Raw genomic sequence first — 17434 nt, 5'->3', positions numbered from 1 at the left:
ATAGCTGAAGCAGGCTACAAGAAAGCTGGGGAGGGACTTTTTATGGTGTCAGGTAGTGACAGGACTGGGGGGGAATGGAGTAAAAATAGAGGTGGTTAAATTCAGGTTGGATGTTAGGAAGAAGTTCTTCAGCAGGAGGGTGGTGAGAGACTGGCACAGGTTACCCAGGGAGGGGGTGGAAGCCTCATCCCTGGAGGTGTTTAAGGCCAGGCTGGATGTGGCTCTGGACAACCTGCTGTAGTGTGAGGTGTCCTTGCCCATGGCAAGGGGGATTGGAGCTGGCTGATCCCTCAGGTCCCTTCCAACCCTGACACTTGTGTGATTCTGTCTCACATCTGCCCATGGCAGTGGGGGTTGGAGCTGGCTGATCCCTGAGGTCCCTTCCACCCCCACAGGTGTGTGATTCTGTCTCACATCTGCCCATGGCAGGGGGGGTTGGAGCTGGCTGATCCCTCAGGTCCCTTCCAACCCTGACACTTGTGTGATTCTGTCTCACATCTGCCCATGGCAGGGGGATTGGAGCTGGCTGATCCCTCAGGTCCCTTCTGACCCTGACACTTGTGTGATTCTGTCTCACATCTGCCCATGGCAGGGGGGTTGGAGCTGGCTGATCCCTGAGGTCCCTTCCACCCCCACAGCTGCTGTGTGATTCTGTCTCACATCTGCCCATGGCAGTGGGGGTTGAAGCTGGCTGATCCCTCAGGTCCATTCCTGACAGTTGTGTGCATCTGTGGAGCTGCACATCTGTAGCCTGGGGAGAATTGGGCATTGCTTGATTTGGTAGAGCTTGGATGAAACTCTCTTCTCCTCTGAGGTCAGCATGCAAGGTGTTTGTCTGCTCCTCTGTGGCTACTAAAGCCTCTAAAAGTCCTGTGGTTTCAATGGGAAGCTTGGGAGCAGCCCAAGAAACATTTTCAGGCCTTTTTCCTTTTGGACCATAACCTAAACTGGAATTATTTTGTTGCAGTTGAATCTGAAGTTTGAGATTGAGGTACTCTGCAAGAACCTTGCACTGGACATCAATGAGCTGAAACCTGGCAACCTGCTGAAGGATAAAGACCGCCTGAAAAACCTGGATGAGCAACTCTCTGCTCCAAAGAAGGATGTGAAGCAGCCAGAGGAGCTGCCACCCATCACAACCACCAGTAAGTGCAGGCCCTGGAGCAGCCAGAGCCACTGGAGAAGCACAAGGCAGGTTCTGCTGTTGCCCAGGCAAACACAAAGGGTTGCTGAATGTGGTGGGGGGCACCTGGTTGGTGCTGTCGGGCTGGAAGGAACCTCTGGGGATCCTCCAGTCCATCCCCCTGCTCCAGCAGGGCACCCACAGCAGCTTGCTCCCTTGTAATGTGTGGAACCTGTCTCTTCAGGTTGTGTAGGGTTCTTGCTGTGGTAGAAAGTGATAGGAAAGGTCTCTAAATTCCTTGGGAAGCTTCTAGAACCATTTGACTCTTAACCCTTGGGTTTAAGTAAGAACAGAAGTGGCTACACAGGCGTAGAATCCAAGCAGATCCTCCTAGAGCAATAGCAGAGATTCTCTTGTGACAGGCTGCTGTTAGCTCACTGTCACAGGATCCCAGCATGGTAGGGGCTGGAAGGAACCTCTAGAGATCATCCACTCCAGCCCCCTGCTCTAGCAGGGCACCCACAGCAGCTTGCCCAGAATTACAAACCCAGCTGGGTTTGCAGTCTCTGCAGAGCAGGAGACTCCACATCCTTTCTGGGCAGCCTGCTCCAGGCCTCCAGCAGCCTCACACCAAACAACTTCCTCCTCTTGCCCACATGGAACCTCCTGGCTGCCACTTTGTGCCCCTTGTCCCTGGGCACCACTGACAAGAGTGTCCCCAGCCTCTTGCCTCTCACAGCTCCTTTAGCTCTTGCTGGGCACTGTTCAGCTGCCCTCTGAGGCTGCTCTTTTGCAGGCTCTCAGCCCCAGGGCTCTCAGCCTTTGCTGCTGCCAGAGCTGCTCCAGGCCCCTCAGCAGCTCTGCAGCCTGCCCTGGCCCCTCTGCAGCAGTTCCCTGTCTCTCCTGAGTCGGAGAGCCCAGCCCAGTGCTCCAGGTGCAGTGTTAGAAGTATTCATGGAGCAGGTTTTTGCAGGCCATGGAGAGCATCCTGAGCACTAATTGTCCATCTGCTGTGTGTAGCTGCTCCTTAGAAGGGACTCAACAGCAGAATCAGCTCTAAGCTAGATGTGAGGGGCTGAATGTGGTCACACAAACAGCTCTGTCCAAATGTGCTGGCGTCAAGTTTGGTTCTAATTAATCTGGAAGACAAAAAAAATTGGCCCAGATGAGTTTGAGGCCCTCATGATCAAACTGCAGGTCAGGAAGCCTCTTAAATGTGTCAGTGTTGGTGGTGAGATAAGCATCCACCCTGCCATTTGCTTTTGAGTCGTGCTTCAATCCAAAACCTTCTTGCATTCCACAGCTGCTTCTACGACCCCAGCCACCAGCACCACCTGCACAGCCACAGTTCCTCCCCAGCCACAGTACAGCTACCACGACATCAATGTCTACTCCTTAGGGGGTCTGGCTCCACACATCACCTTGAACCCAACGGTGAGTTGGCACAGCTGCTGTGTGCTTTGCTGCAGGAGCTCTTTGCCACAGAGCCCATTTGGCAGGTGGAGCTTGTTGGGAAGGTCAGCTCTGAAAAGTGAAGGGGAGGGTGAGGGCTACAAGTGGAGAGCTTCAGGGGTGGGTAGTGGGTAACAGTATCACAGTATCATCAGGGTTGGAAGAGACCTCACAGATCATCAAGTGCAACCCTTTAGCACAGAGCTCAAGGCTAGACCATGGCACCAAGTGCCACGTCCAACCTTGCCTTGAACTGCCCCAGAGATGGCGACTCCACCACCTCCCCGGGCAGCCCAACAGCTTGACGTGGTCAGGGGATCTTTGTGCTGTGACATCTACATCACCCAGTGTGCTTCTGTCAGCTGCTTCTGAAGGAGCTGCTGTGCTCTGTGAAGAGTCACTTAGCTCCTGAGCTAGGCTCACAGCTGCAGCTGTGGAAGGAAATGGGTCAGGTTGTCCCAGTGTCAGGATTTACAAACAGGTGGTGTAAGAGAAGGGTTGAATTGGTATGCTTGGAAAAGCTCAGCAGGTCCAAGCCTTAGCCCAGCCCCTCCCCACGGCCCCCCAGCCCCTCCCCATGGCCCCCAGCACCACATCTCCACCAGCTTTGAGACCCCTCCAGGGATGGAGGCTTCCACTGCTGCCCTTACCCAGGCCTTGACAACTCTTTCAGGGAAGAAATTGTTCCTCCTGTCCAACCTGCACCTTCCCTGACACAACTGGAGGCCATTTCCTCTTGCTCCAAAACAAGTTGCAGGGAAGCCTCATGTCCAACCTGTACCTTCCCTGACACAACTGGAGGCCATTTCTTGCCCCAGAACAAGTTGCAGGGAAGAAATTGTTCCTCATGTCCAACTTGAACATTCCCTGACACAACTGGAGGCCATTTCCTCTTGCTCCAAAACAAGTTGCAGGGAAGCCTCATGTCCAACCTAAACCTTCCCTGGCACAAGTGGAGGCCATTTCTTGCTCCAAAAGGGTTTTGGGGAGGAAATTGTTCCTCATAGAATGATAGAACCATTTAGGTTGGAAGGGACCTCAAAGCTCAGCCAGTTCCAACCCCCCACCATGGGCAGGGACTCCTCCCACTGGAACAGGTTGCTCAGGGTCTAATCCAACCTGGCCTTGAACACCTCCAGGGAGGTTGTGGAGCACAGAATCACCCAATGTGATCAAAGATCACATTGGGTGATTCTGTGCTCCACAACCTCCCTGGGCAACCTGTGCCAGTGTCTCACCACCCTCAACCTGTGCCAGGGTCTCACCACCCCCTACTCTAAAGAACCTCCTAAACATCCATCCTCAATCTCCCTTCTTCCACTTCAAACCCAATCCCTCCTCATCCACTCATTACAAGACCTTGGCAGTAATCCCTCCCCACCCTGACCTTCCCACTTGCAACCCTCCAACTTGCAGGCCAAGCTTCAGCAGCTGGGCTGGGTGGTAGGAGGAAACTGTTGGCAGAGAGAGTGATTGGCACTGGCATGGGCTGCCCAGGGAGGTGGTGGAGTGGCCGTGGCTGGAGGGGTTGGAGCCAAGGCTGGCTGGGCACTGAGTGCCATGGTGTGGTTGTTTGGGCAGGGCTGGGTGCTAGGTTGGCACTGAGTGCCATGGTGTGGTTGTTTGGGCAGGGCTGGGTGCTAGGTTGGCACTGAGTGTCATGGTGTGGTTGGTTGGGCAGGGCTGGGTGCTAGGTTGGGCACTCAGTGCCATGCTCTGATTGCTTGGTCAGGGCTGGCTGCTAGATTTGGCACTGGGTGCCATGGCCTGGTTGCTTGGCCAGCGCTGGCTGCTAGGTTAGGCACTGAGTGCCATGGTGGGGTTGGCTGGCCAGGGCTGGCTGCTAGGTTGGGCACTGAGTGCCATGGTGGGGTTGGTTGGGCAGGGCTGGGTGCTAGGCTGGGCCCTCAGTGCCATGCTCTGGTTGCTTGGGCTGGGTGCTAGCCTGGGCACTCAGTGCCATGCTCTGGTCCCTTCCCTGACTCGGGCTGTGCCCTGTGCCCCGGCGCAGATCCCGCTGTTCCAGGCGCACCCGCAGCTGAAGCAGTGCCATGCTCTGGTTGCTTGGGCTGGGTGCTAGGCTGGGCACTCAGTGCCATGCTCTGGTCCCTTCCTGACTCGGGCTGTGCCCTGTGCCCCGGCGCAGATCCCGCTGTTCCAGGCGCACCCGCAGCTGAAGCAGTGCCATGCTCTGGTTGCTTGGGCTGGGTGCTAGGCTGGGCAGTGGGTGCCATGCTGGTCCCTTCCTGACTCGGGCTGTGCCCTGTGCCCCGGCGCAGATCCCGCTGTTCCAGGCGCACCCGCAGCTGAAGCAGTGCCATGCTCTGGTTGCTTGGGCTGGGCACTCAGTGCCATGCTCTGGTCCCTTCCTGACTCGGGCTGTGCCCTGTGCCCCGGCGCAGATCCCGCTGTTCCAGGCGCACCCGCAGCTGAAGCAGTGCCATGCTCTGGTTGCTTGGGCTGGGTGCTAGGCTGGGCACTCAGTGCCATGCTGGTCCCTTCCTGACTCGGGCTGTGTGCTGTGCCCCGGCGCAGATCCCGCTGTTCCAGGCACACCCGCAGCTGAAGCAGTGCCATGCTCTGGTTGCTTGGGCTGGGTGCTAGGCTGGGCACTCAGTGCCATGCTCTGGTTGCTTGGGCTGGGTGCTAGGCTGGGCACTCAGTGCCATGCTCTGGTTGCTTGGGCTGGGTGCTAGGTTGGGCACTCAGTGCCATGCTCTGGTTGCTTGGTCTGGGTGCTAGGCTGGGCACTCAGTGCCATGCTCTGGTTGCTTTGGCTGGGTGCTAGGTTGGGCACTCAGTGCCATGCTCTGGTTGCTTGGGCTGGGTGCTAGGCTGGGCACTCAGTGCCATGCTCTGATTGCTTGGCCAGGGCTAGGTGCTAGATTTGGCACTGGGTGCCGTGGCCTGGTTGCTTGGCCAGCGCTGGGTGCTAGGTTGGGCACTGAGTGCCATGCTCTGGTTGCTTGGCCAGGGCTGGGAGCTAGTTTGGGCACTCAGTGCCATGCTCTGGTTGGCTGGGCACTCAGTGCCATGTTCTGGTTGCTGGGCTGGGTGCTAGGTTGGCACTGGGTGCCATGCTCTGGTTGCTTGGCCAGCGCTGGGTACTAGGTTGCACACTCAATGCCAAGCTCTGATTGCTTGGCCAGCGCTGGCTGCTAGGTTAGGCACTGAGTGCCATGCTCTGGTTGCTTGGCCAGGGCTGGGAGCTAGTTTGGGCACTCAGTGCCATGCTCTGGTTGGCTGGGCACTCAGTGCCATGCTCTGGTTGCTGGGCTGGGTGCTAGGTTGGCACTGGGTGCCATGCTCTGGTTGCTTGGCCAGCGCTGGGTGCTAGGTTGGGCACTGAGTGCCATGCTCTGGTTGCTTGGCCAGGGCTGGGAGCTAGTTTGGGCACTCAGTGCCATGCTCTGGTTGGCTGGGCACTCAGTGCCATGCTCTGGTTGCTGGGCTGGGTGCTAGGCTGGGCACTGGGTGCCACGCTGGTCCCTCCCTGACTCGGGCTGTGCCCTGTGCCCCGTCGCAGATCCCGCTGTTCCAGGCGCGCCTGCAGCTGAAGCAGTGCCATGCTCTGGTTGCTTGGGCTGGGTGCTAGGCTGGGCAGTCAGTGCCATGCTCTGGTCCCTTCCCTGACTCGGGCTGTGCCCTGTACCCCGGCGCAGATCCCGCTGTTGCAGGCGCACCCGCAGCTGAAGCAGTGCCATGCTCTGGTTGGTTGCTTGGGCTGGGTGCTTGGCTGGGCACTCAGTGCCATGCTCTGGTTGCTTGGGCTGGGTGCTAGGCTGGGCACTCAATGCCAAGCTCTGATTGCTTGGCCAGCGCTGGCTGCTAGGTTGGGCACTGAGTGCCATGGTGAGGCTGGCTGGCCAGGGCTGGCTGCTAGGTTGGGCACTGAGTGCCATGCTCTGGTTGGTTGCTTGGGCTGGGTGCTAGGCTGGGCACTGGGTGCCATGCTGGTCCCTTCCTGACTTGGGCTGTGCCCTGTCCCCCGGCGCAGATCCCGCTGTTCCAGGCGCACCCGCAGCTGAAGCAGTGCCATGCTCTGGTTGCTTGGGCTGGGTGCTAGGCTGGGCACTCAGTGCCATGCTCTGGTTGCTTGGGCTGGGTGCTAGGCTGGGCACTCAGTGCCATGCTGGTCCCTTCCCTGACTCGGGCTGTGCCCTGTGCCCCGGCGCAGATCCTGCTGTTCCAGGCGCACCCGCAGCTGAAGCAGTGCCATGCTCTGGTTGCTTGGGCTGGGTGCTAGGCTGGGCACTCAGTGCCATGCTGGTCCCTTCCTGACTCGGGCTGTGCCCTGTGCCCCGGCGCAGATCCCGCTGTTCCAGGCGCACCCGCAGCTGAAGCAGTGCCATGCTCTGGTTGCTTGGGCTGGGTGCTAGGCTGGGCACTCAGTGCCATGCTCTGGTCCCTTCCTGACTCGGGCTGTGCCCTGTGCCCCGGCGCAGATCCCGCTGTTGCAGGCGCACCCGCAGCTGAAGCAGTGCCATGCTCTGGTTGCTTGGGCTGGGTGCTAGGCTGGGCACTGGGTGCCATGCTGGTCCCTTCCTGACTCGGGCTGTGCCCTGTGCCCCGGCGCAGATCCCGCTGTTCCAGGCGCACCCGCAGCTGAAGCAGTGCCATGCTCTGGTTGCTTGGGCTGGGTACTCAGTGCCATGCTGGTCCCTTCCTGACTCGGGCTGTGCGCTGTGCCCCGGCGCAGATCCCGCTGTTCCAGGCGCACCAGCAGCTGAAGCAGTGCCAAGCTCTGGGTGCTAGGCTGGGCACTGGGTGCCATGCTGGTCCCTTCCTGACTCGGGCTGTGCCCTGTGCCCCGGCGCAGATCCCGCTGTTCCAGGCGCACCCGCAGCTGAAGCAGTGCCATGCTCTGGGTGCTAGGCTGGGCACTGGGTGCCATGCTGGTCCCTCCCTGACTCGGGCTGTGCCCTGTGCCCCGGCGCAGATCCCGCTGTTCCAGGCGCACCCGCAGCTGAAGCAGTGCCATGCTCTGGTTGCTTGGGCTGGGTGCTAGGCTGGGCACTCAGTGCCATGCTCTGGTTGCTTGGGCTGGGTGCTAGGCTGGGCACTCAGTGCCATGCTGGTCCCTTCCCTGACTCGGGCTGTGCCCTGTGCCCCGGCGCAGATCCTGCTGTTCCAGGCGCACCCGCAGCTGAAGCAGTGCCATGCTCTGGTTGCTTGGGCTGGGTGCTAGGCTGGGCACTCAGTGCCATGCTGGTCCCTTCCTGACTCGGGCTGTGCCCTGTGCCCCGGCGCAGATCCCGCTGTTCCAGGCGCACCCGCAGCTGAAGCAGTGCCATGCTCTGGTTGCTTGGGCTGGGTGCTAGGCTGGGCACTCAGTGCCATGCTCTGGTCCCTTCCTGACTCGGGCTGTGCCCTGTGCCCCGGCGCAGATCCCGCTGTTGCAGGCGCACCCGCAGCTGAAGCAGTGCCATGCTCTGGTTGCTTGGGCTGGGTGCTAGGCTGGGCACTGGGTGCCATGCTGGTCCCTTCCTGACTCGGGCTGTGCCCTGTGCCCCGGCGCAGATCCCGCTGTTCCAGGCGCACCCGCAGCTGAAGCAGTGCCATGCTCTGGTTGCTTGGGCTGGGTACTCAGTGCCATGCTGGTCCCTTCCTGACTCGGGCTGTGCGCTGTGCCCCGGCGCAGATCCCGCTGTTCCAGGCGCACCTGCAGCTGAAGCAGTGCCAAGCTCTGGGTGCTAGGCTGGGCACTGGGTGCCATGCTGGTCCCTTCCTGACTCGGGCTGTGCCCTGTGCCCCGGCGCAGATCCCGCTGTTCCAGGCGCACCCGCAGCTGAAGCAGTGCCATGCTCTGGGTGCTAGGCTGGGCACTGGGTGCCATGCTGGTCCCTCCCTGACTCGGGCTGTGCCCTGTGCCCCGGCGCAGATCCCGCTGTTCCAGGCGCACCCGCAGCTGAAGCAGTGCCATGCTCTGGTTGCTTGGGCTGGGCACTGGGTGCCATGCTGGTCCCTTCCCTGACTCGGGCTGTGCCCTGTGCCCCGGCGCAGATCCCGCTGTTCCAGGCGCACCCGCAGCTGAAGCAGTGCCATGCTCTGGTTGCTTGGGCTGGGCACTGGGTGCCATGCTGGTCCCTTCCCTGACTCGGGCTGTGCCCTGTGCCCCGGCGCAGATCCCGCTGTTCCAGGCGCACCCGCAGCTGAAGCAGTGCGTGCGGCAGGCCATCGAGCGGGCGGTGCAGGAGCTGGTGCACCCGGTGGTGGATCGCTCCATCAAGATCGCCATGACCACCTGCGAGCAGATCGTCAGGAAGGATTTCGCCCTGGACTCGGAGGAGTCCCGCATGAGGGTGGCCGCGCACCACATGATGCGCAACCTGACCGCCGGCATGGCCATGATCACCTGCAGGGAGCCTCTGCTCATGAGCATCGCCACCAACTTGAAGAACAGCTTCGCCACCGCCCTCAGGGTAAGAGGGCATCGAAGGAGCCTGCTTGGAAAAGGCTTCTGAGACTGGCGTAGGGTGGGTTAGGTTGGGAGGGAGCTCAAGGGGCAGGGAGTTCCAAGTAGGGACACCTCCTGCTCGAGCTGGTCGCTCAAGGGCTCATCCAACCTGGCCTTGAACATCTCCAGGGAGGTTGTGGAGCACAGAATCACCCAACGTGAGGGCAAGAAAGGGTTCATAGAGTGGGGTTAGGTTGGAAGGGAGCTCAAAGCTCAGCCAGTTCCAACCCCCCTGCAACACCTCCCACTAGAACAGGATGCTCAGGGCCTCATAGGATGGTTCAGGTCGGAAGGGATCTCAAAGCTCAGCCACTTCCAACCCCCCTGCAACACCTCCCACTAGAACAGGATGCTCAGGGCCTCATAGGATGGTTCAGGTCGGAAGGGAGCTCAAAGCTCAGCCACTTCCAACCCCCCTGCAACACCTCCCACTAGAACAGGATGCTCAGGGCCTCATAGGATGGTTCAGGTCGGAAGGGAGCTCAAAGCTCAGCCACTTCCAACCCCCCTGCAACACCTCCCACTAGAATAGGATGCTCGAGGCCTCATCCAGCCTGGCCTTGAACACCTCCCTCGGCAACCTGTGCCACTGTCTCACCACCCTCACTATAAAGAGCTCCACAACCTGTGCTCCACAACCTCCCTGGGCAACCTGTGCCACTGCCTCACCACTCTCACTGTAAAGAGCTCCACAACCTGTGCTCCACAACCTCCCTGGGCAACTTGTGCCACTGTCTCAACACCCTCACTGTAAAAGAGCTCCACAACCTGTGCTCCACAACCTCCCTGGGCAACCTGTGCCACTGTCTCAACACCCTCACTGTAAAGAGCTCCACAACCTGTGCTCCACAACCTCCTTGGGCAACCTGTGCCACTGCCTCACCACTCTCACTGTTAAAGAGCTTCCTCCTAACATCCAGTCTAAATCTCCCCTCTGCCAGTTCAAACCCATTCCCCCTCGTCCTGTCATGATAAGACCTTGTCCATAGTCCCTCCCCAGCCTTTCTGTAGCCCACTTCAGCTCCTGCAAGGCCACTCCAAGGCCTCCTCCAAGCCTTCTCTTCTCCAGACAGCAGAGCCCCAACTCTCTCAGCCTGTCCTCAGAGCTTTAATGTTGTGCCCTGGAGATGAGCTGGTGGAGAAAGATGGAGAACCAACCTCCTGTTGTTGTGTTCCTCCTTGAACAGCCTCTCCTGTTGCTTTGCTGACACCTTCGAAGCTATGCAGATCAAAATGTGTTCTGTGCTGCCTGCCAAGACAGAGAGCATCCCAAAGAGATTCCTTTTTGGTGCTGCTGTTCTGTACGGGCAGCCATGCAGGGATACAAAGGGATCCTTTGCAGCCTTGACTGATTGTCCTGGTTTCCACTCATTGTCCTGGTTTCCAATAGGCAGCCTCCCCACAGCAGAGGGACATGATGGAGCAGGCAGCTGCCCAGCTGGCACAGGACAACTGTGAGCTGGCCTGCTGCTTCATCCAGAAGACAGCGGTGGAGAAGGCAGGCCCCGAGATGGACAAGAGGCTTGCCACTGTGAGTATGGGATTGTCTTCTCCTGCTTGTGTCTCCTGTTATCTGCTCCTGCCCATCCGGGCCAAAGCTTCACTCTGGTGGTTGGGTGTTTTCTGCCTTTGCCAGGAGTTTGAGCTCAGGAAGCATGCCAGGCAGGAGGGGCGGCGCTACTGCGATCCGGTGGTGTTAACCTACCAGGCTGAGCGGATGCCGGAGCAGATCCGGCTAAAGGTGAGGCTTTGGCCTGAGCTCTCTTCTGGTGCTGCTGTTCTCCACCTTCTCAGAGTGGTCACAGGATGTTAGCAGTTGGGAGGGACCTCTGGAGAGCGAGTCCAAACCTCTGCTAGGGCAGGGTTGTTGAATCCAGTGCAGGTGGCACAGGAACGCATCCAGGCAGGGCTGGAAAGGCTCCAGAGAAGGAGACTCCACAACCTCTCTGGGCAGCCTGTGCCAGGCTCTGGGACACTTCCACTCAAGAAGTTCTTCCTCCTGTTGAGGTGCAACTTCCTGTGCTGCAGTTCCCATCCCTTGCCCTTGTCCTGTGCCAGGGCACAGGTGAGCAGAGGCTGTCCCTCCCTTCCTGACCCCCAGCCCTCAGACACTGACAGACACTGCTCAGGTCCCCTCTCAGCCTTCTCCTCTGCAGACTAAGCAGCCCCAGATGAATTGGCAGAGCATTAGAAACTCATGGCAGGAGCCAGCCTAGGAAAAGTAGCAGCCACAGATGCACCACAGAGCTGCTGACTCCTTTCTGATCTCTTGGCCCCTCTTTAAGAATGTGACTGAGCAGCCACCTGCAGACAAACTCATTTCTGAGTAGCAGAGAGGTAAATGTTGTTCCCCTTGCACAGGTTGGAGGAGTGGACCCCAAGCAGCTGGCTGTTTATGAAGAGTTTGCACGCAACGTCCCTGGCTTCCTGCCTACCAATGACCTAACTCAGCCTACAGGCTTCTTGGCTCAGCCTATGAAGGTAGGGAGCTGGGAATGAACCTCCTGCTGGTGAATGGTGCAGTGCAGGTCTGCTTTGCTGGTGAGAATCAGGCAGTTGTACTGCTGGTGAGCAGTCCTTGGGAGATGTGATTGGTTTAATGTCAAACTAACAGCAAGCTAAAACACAGATCCAGTCCTTGGGGTGCTTAACCCAAACTGGGGCAAGACCTGCAAGTTCTGGATTGTTCCTGGAGCTTCAGTAGCAGTGGAATGCTTCATTCAGGTCTCAGTTTGCCCTGAGGAGAAGATCACAGGTGAAGTAATGAAGAGCTCTTTGTATCCAGCTTGGACTTGAGACTGCTAGAATTGCTTACTGGCTAACAGCAAGCTAAACCACAGACCCAGTCCTAGGGGTGCTTAACCCAAACTGGGGCAAGACCTGCAAGTTCTGGGTAGTTCCTGGAGCTTCAGTAGCAGTGGAATGCTTCATTCAGGTCTCAGTTTGCCCTAAGGAGAAGATCACAGGTGAAACAATGAAGAAATCTTTGTATCCAACTTGGTTTTGAGGGCTGCTAGAATTGCTTGCTGACTAAGAGCAAGCTAACACACAGATCCAGTCCTAGGGGTCCTGGATTGTTCCTGGAGCTTCAGTAGCAGTGGAATGCTTTGTTCAGGTCTCAGTTTGCCCTGAGGAGAAGATCACAGGTGAAGTAATGAAGAGCTCTTTGTATCCAGCTTGGACTTGAGACTGCTAGAATTGCCTACTGGCTAACAGCAAGCTAAACCACAGATCCAGTCCTAGGGGTGCTTAACCCAAACTGGGGCAAGACCTGCGACTCCTGGGTAGGTCCTGGAGCTTCAGTAGCAGTGGAATGTTTCATTCAGGTCTGTTTGCTCTGGGGAGGACATCACAGGTGAAGTAATGAAGAGGTCTTTGTATCCAGCTTGGTCTTGAGGACTGGTAGAAGTGCTTGCTAGTCATTGCCACAGCTTAGTTCACTCCTGTTTGGGTGTTCAGCAGCTAACCCCGGGGCCATGGAGCTCTGAGTTCCGGCTGCTGCCGCCTTCTGAGCAGCAAAGCCAATCAGTATTGGATCTCACAAAGCAGCCCTGCAGAAATCACTCTTCCTCTCTTTCTCTTAAGCAGCAAGCTTGGGCTACAGATGATGTGGCCCAGATCTATGACAAGTGTATGACAGAACTGGAGCAGCACCTGCAGTCCATTCCACACACCCTGGCCATGAATCCTCAAGCTCAAGCCTTGCGCAGCCTCTTGGAGGCCGTGGTGGTGGCGCGGAACTCCCGCGATGCTATTGCTGCTCTTGGGCTGCTGCAGAAGGTGAGTGAGCACAGCTCTTTCTTCTCTAACAGCTCCCCTGCCTCCTGGGCTGTCTTGCTGCTTAGTTTATCTTCGTGCATTCTCTGAGGCTTGCTTGGGGAATGGCACTGACCAGCTGGGTCTCAGCAATTCACTGAGTGAGAGCGGGACGGGGTCACGGTGGTGCCTTGGTGTGTTGTGCAGGTGGCAGCTGTGGGAAGGAGCAGCTTCAGAGTCTTGGCTCTTTGGGGGGCTATGTTCCACAGAATGCTAGGGGCTGGAAGGGACCTCAAAAGCCAGAGGAACTATACCAGGTCACACAGGAGCACATCCAGACAAGCTCTGAATATGTCCATAGAGGGAGACTCCAGAACCCCTCTGGGCAGCTTGTTCCAGTGTTCTGTCACTCTCACAGTGAAAGAAATCCTCCTCATGTTGGCATTAAATTTCCTATGCCTCAGCTTCCACCCATTGCCCCTTGCCCTGTCATTGGGCATCACCCAGCAGTGCTTGGCTCCATCCTCTGAGCACTCACCCTGCATGTCTTCATCAACATGAATGAGGTCACCTCTCAGGTTCCTCCTGTCCAAGCAGCAGAGCCCCAATTCCCTCAGGCTCTCCTCCTAAGGAAGATGTTCCACTCCCTTCATCGTTTTTGTGGCAGGGAGGGAGCTGTTGAACTCCAGAGTAGCCTTTAATTTCAGGGTGCTCTGGAGGGTAAGGTAGTGTCTGAGCCACCCCCACAGGCAGACAGTGGTGCTGGAATCACAGAGGCACACTCAGGGACTCTGTTCTGCAGGAGCTGATAAATGAGTGTGGAGGGTGGCCTGGCACTGGCCTGTGGCCAAGCAGACAACTGCTGCAGAGTCCAGCAGAGGCTGTGAAGATGCTGAGAGGCCTGAAGCTTTTCTGTGAGGAGCAAAGGCTGAGATCCTGCAGCAGAGCAGCCCCAGAGGGCAGCTGAGCAGTGCTCAGCCAGAGCTGAAGGAGCTGTGGGGGGGCAAAAGGCTGGGGCCAGACTCTGCTCAGTGGTGCCCAAGGACAGGACAAGGAATAGTGTGACACAAAGAGGCACCCAAGAGGCTCCACCTGAACAGGAGGAGAAAGTTGTTTGGTGTGAGGCTGCTGGAGGCCTGGAGCAGGCTGCCCAGAGAAGCTGTGGAGTCTCTGCAGAGCTTCCAACCCCCCTGGCTACTGCGATGCTGGCAAGCTGCTGTGGGTGCCCTGCTTTAGCAGGGGGGGTTGGACTGGATGATCTCCAGAGGTCCCTTCTAGCTCCTACCAAGCTGAGGCTTTGGTGGTCCCTCCAGCTGCTTGCTCACCCTGCTCTCATGCAAGGCAGAGAGCGAAGGGAGGGCAGGAGAAGTGATTTGTTTGTTCAAATCCTGGCTGTTGGTAGGGAAACCTTTTGCTGTGTGCACAAACCAACCAAACCAGAACAAGAAGCCTCACCTCAGCAGGCCCACATCTGCCTCCTCCTCAGAAAGCAGGGCTTCAGCACATGTCACATCTGCTTGGGAAGGCAGACATCAGAGCCACAAATGCCTCCTTTCATCTTCCTTTCCCTGAGTGCTGGTGCTGAGCACAATGTCCTGTGGTGGGCATTATGCCTTTATTCAGTCTGGAGCAGCTGTCCTGGTTCTGCTGCTTCCCAGCTTCTTGTCCATCTCCAGCCTACCCACCAGTGGAGTGGACAAGGTGGGAGAAGGAAAGCCTTGGTGCTGGGCAGCTGCTGCTTGGCAGTTGGCAGCACACCAGTGCTTTGCCAGCACCACTCCAAGCACAATAGCCTGTGGGCTGCCATGGAGAAAAATCACTTCATCCTGGCCAGGCATCCACTTGTGGTGTCCCCAACCTAAGGAGGGCATGGAAGTGTTGGAGCAAGTCCAAAGGAGGCCCACAAAGGTGATTGAAGGGCTGGAGCAGCTCTACTGTGAGGACAGGATGAGGGAGCTGGGGATGTGCAGCCTGCAGAGGAGAAGGCTCCAGGGGGACCTCAGAGCTACCTGCCAGTGTCTGAAGTGATGCTGCAGAGAGACTTTGGCTGAGGGTACCTGGAGGCAGGCCAAGGGGGAATGGTTTGAAGCTGAGGGGGAGAGCAGGGTTAGACTGGAGCTGAGGAAGAAGTTCTTCAGTAGGGGAGTGCTGGGACTCTGGAATGGGTTGCCCAGGGATGAGTAAGGAGGGTGGCTCGACACTGGCCTGTGTTCGGAGCAGCTGGTTACATCTCACAGCCCTCCCAACGACCACACTGCTTTTTTGCATGCTTGCTGAGTCTTTTGGTGAGAACTCTTGCTGGTGAGGATTTGGAAGAGGACTTGTTTTTTCCCCTCTGCTAACAGGTTGCATCTGTTCTAGGCTGTAGAGGGCTTGCTGGATGCCACCAGCGGGGCAGACGCCGACCTGCTGCTCCGCTATCGCGAGTGTCATCTGCTGGTGCTGAAGGCTCTGCAGGATGGCCGTGCCTATGGATCTCCCTGGTGTAACAAGCAGATCACTAGGTCAGTTCTCAGCCCACTGGGGCTGTGGTCTTCATCTTTTCTTCACCTTTTGGCTGTTGCTGTGCCTGTTGATGATTGTGCACGGCTGCAGCTGGGACAGACAAAATAACTTGGTTCAAATCTTGCTGCTTCAGCTCAGAACATGGTAGGAACTATGGAACTGGGCAGTAAGGATGCTCTGGGGTTGGGTTTAACCATACTTGCTAGCAAATATCTCTATATGCTGTCATAAAGGAGTGCTTCAGCTAAGCAGATGTGCCCCTTGGGCCTCAGAAGAGAGGCAGGACAAACCCAAGCTCTTGAAGGCCTTTTGGCACCACTCCTGCAGGGGGCAAGAAATGCTTGAGGCTGCTGATCTTGTGATCTTAAGCATTCCCTTAGAGGAGGCTCAGTGTGTGAAATGGCAGAGTTTGTGAAGTGTGAGGTTTGAAGTGTGGCTTTAAAGTGCAGTGCTTTCTAAGCAGTGCAATCCCTCAGGTGCCTGATCGAGTGCAGAGATGAGTACAAGTACAACGTGGAGGCTGTGGAGCTGCTCATCCGCAACCATCTCGTTAACATGCAGCAGTATGACCTGCACTTGGCTCAGGTAAGGCAGCTGGGCCCTTCTGGGGGAGAAAAATGATCACAGGATGTCAGGGCTAGGAAGGGATCCCCCCAAGGAGATCATTGAGTCCAACCCCCCTGCCAGAACAGGACAATCCTATCTAACACCAATCCAACCCCGGTGCTATCTGTGAATCTCAGCACAGGCTCACAGGATGTCAGGGGTTTGAAGGGCCCCAAGGAGATAGAATAGAATAGAATCAACCAGGTTGGAAGAGACCTCCAAGCTCATCCAGTCCAACCTATCCCCCAGCCCTGTCCAGTCAACCAGACCATGGCACCAAGTGCCTCATCCAGGCTTTTCCCAAACCCCTCCGGGCACGGCCACTCCACCACCTCCCTGGGCAGCCCATTCCAATGCCAATCACTCTCTCTGCCAACAACTTCCTCCTAACATCTAGCCTAGACTTGCCCCAGCACAACTTGGGACTGCGTCCCCTTGTTCCAATGGTGGTTGCCTGGGAGAAGAGCCCAACCCCACCTGGCTACAGCCTCCCTTCAGGTAGTTGTAGACAGCAATGAGGTCACCCCTGAGCCTTCTCTTCTCCAGGCTGCACACCCCCAGCTCCCTCAGCCTCTCCTCACAGGGTTTGTGTTCCAGGCCCCTCACCAGCTGCTTCACCCTTCTCTGGACCTGTTCCAGCACCTCAACATCTCGCTTGAACTGAAGGGCCCAGAACTGGACACAGCACTCCAGGTGTGGCCTGACCAGTGCTGAGTACAGAGGCAGAAGAACCTCCCTTGTCCTGCTGGCCACACTGTTCCTGAGCCAGCCCAGGATGCCATTGGCTCTCTTGGCCACCTGGGCACACTGCTGGATCATTGAGTCCAACCCCCCTGCCAGAGCAGGACCATCCAATCCACCTCAGGGCACACAGGAACACATTCAGACAGGCCTTGAAAGGCCCCAGAGAAGAAGACTCCACAGCCTCTCTGGGCAGCCTGTGCCAGGCTCTGGGACCCTTCCAGTCAAGAAGTTCCCCCTTGTGCTGAGCTGGAACCTCTTTTGCTGCAACTTGCACCCATTGCTCCTTGTCCTATCCCAGGGAGCAGTGAGCAGAGCCTGTCCCCGCCTCCTGGCCAGCCCTCAGATATTTATGAACATTTATCAAACCCCCTCTAAGCCTTCTCCTTTCTAGACTGAGCAGTCCCAGGTCTCTCAGCCTCTCCTCATCAGGCAGCCCTCCAGTCCCCTCCTCGCAGCCCTCCACCGGACCCTCTCCAGCACATCCCTGTCCCTCTTCAACTGGGGAGCCCAAAAGTGAAGGCAGAGCTCAAGATGAGCTCCATGGTGGGGCCACCGTGGGGTTGATGGTTGAACTTGAATTGCTTTTCCTCTTCCCCCTGGCAGTCGATGGAGAATGGCCTGAACTACATGGCTGTGGCCTTCGCCATGCAGCTGGTCAAGATCCTGCTGGTGGATGAGCGCAGCGTCGCCCACGTGACGGAGGCAGACCTCTTCCACACCATCGAGACACTCATGAGGATCAATGCTCATTCCAGAGGAAATGCCCCTGAAGGGTGAGGTTGACATTCTGG

At 57.6% G+C, this 17434-nt stretch overlaps 1 protein-coding gene across 7 annotated transcripts in view; it reads left to right on the top strand.

Moving 5' to 3' along the window:
* The window catches only part of CNOT1 (CCR4-NOT transcription complex subunit 1), a 111701-nt gene that overhangs the window by 76131 nt on the left and 18136 nt on the right, over window positions 1-17434 (top strand). For 4 of the 7 annotated variants that reach the window (XM_064160600.1, XM_064160596.1, XM_064160598.1 and 1 more), the window contains exons 29-38: window positions 968-1145; window positions 2427-2557; window positions 8701-8997; window positions 10423-10563; window positions 10669-10773; window positions 11394-11513; window positions 12618-12812; window positions 15150-15292; window positions 15770-15878; window positions 17247-17416. In XM_064160600.1, coding sequence (XP_064016670.1) covers window positions 968-1145; window positions 2427-2557; window positions 8701-8997; window positions 10423-10563; window positions 10669-10773; window positions 11394-11513; window positions 12618-12812; window positions 15150-15292; window positions 15770-15878; window positions 17247-17416 — 1589 coding nt within the window. The remainder of the gene's footprint in view (window positions 1-967; window positions 1146-2426; window positions 2558-8700; window positions 8998-10422; window positions 10564-10668; window positions 10774-11393; window positions 11514-12617; window positions 12813-15149; window positions 15293-15769; window positions 15879-17246; window positions 17417-17434) is intronic. The other 3 variants (XM_064160597.1, XM_064160599.1, XM_064160595.1) reach the window with 1 other exon arrangement.

The sequence above is a fragment of the Pogoniulus pusillus genome, chromosome 20 (assembly GCF_015220805.1).
Source record: "Pogoniulus pusillus isolate bPogPus1 chromosome 20, bPogPus1.pri, whole genome shotgun sequence".
NCBI lineage: Eukaryota > Metazoa > Chordata > Aves > Piciformes > Lybiidae > Pogoniulus > Pogoniulus pusillus.
The sequence above is the reverse complement of the archived record's forward strand: the minus strand, read 5'-3'. Positions and strand labels throughout refer to the sequence as shown.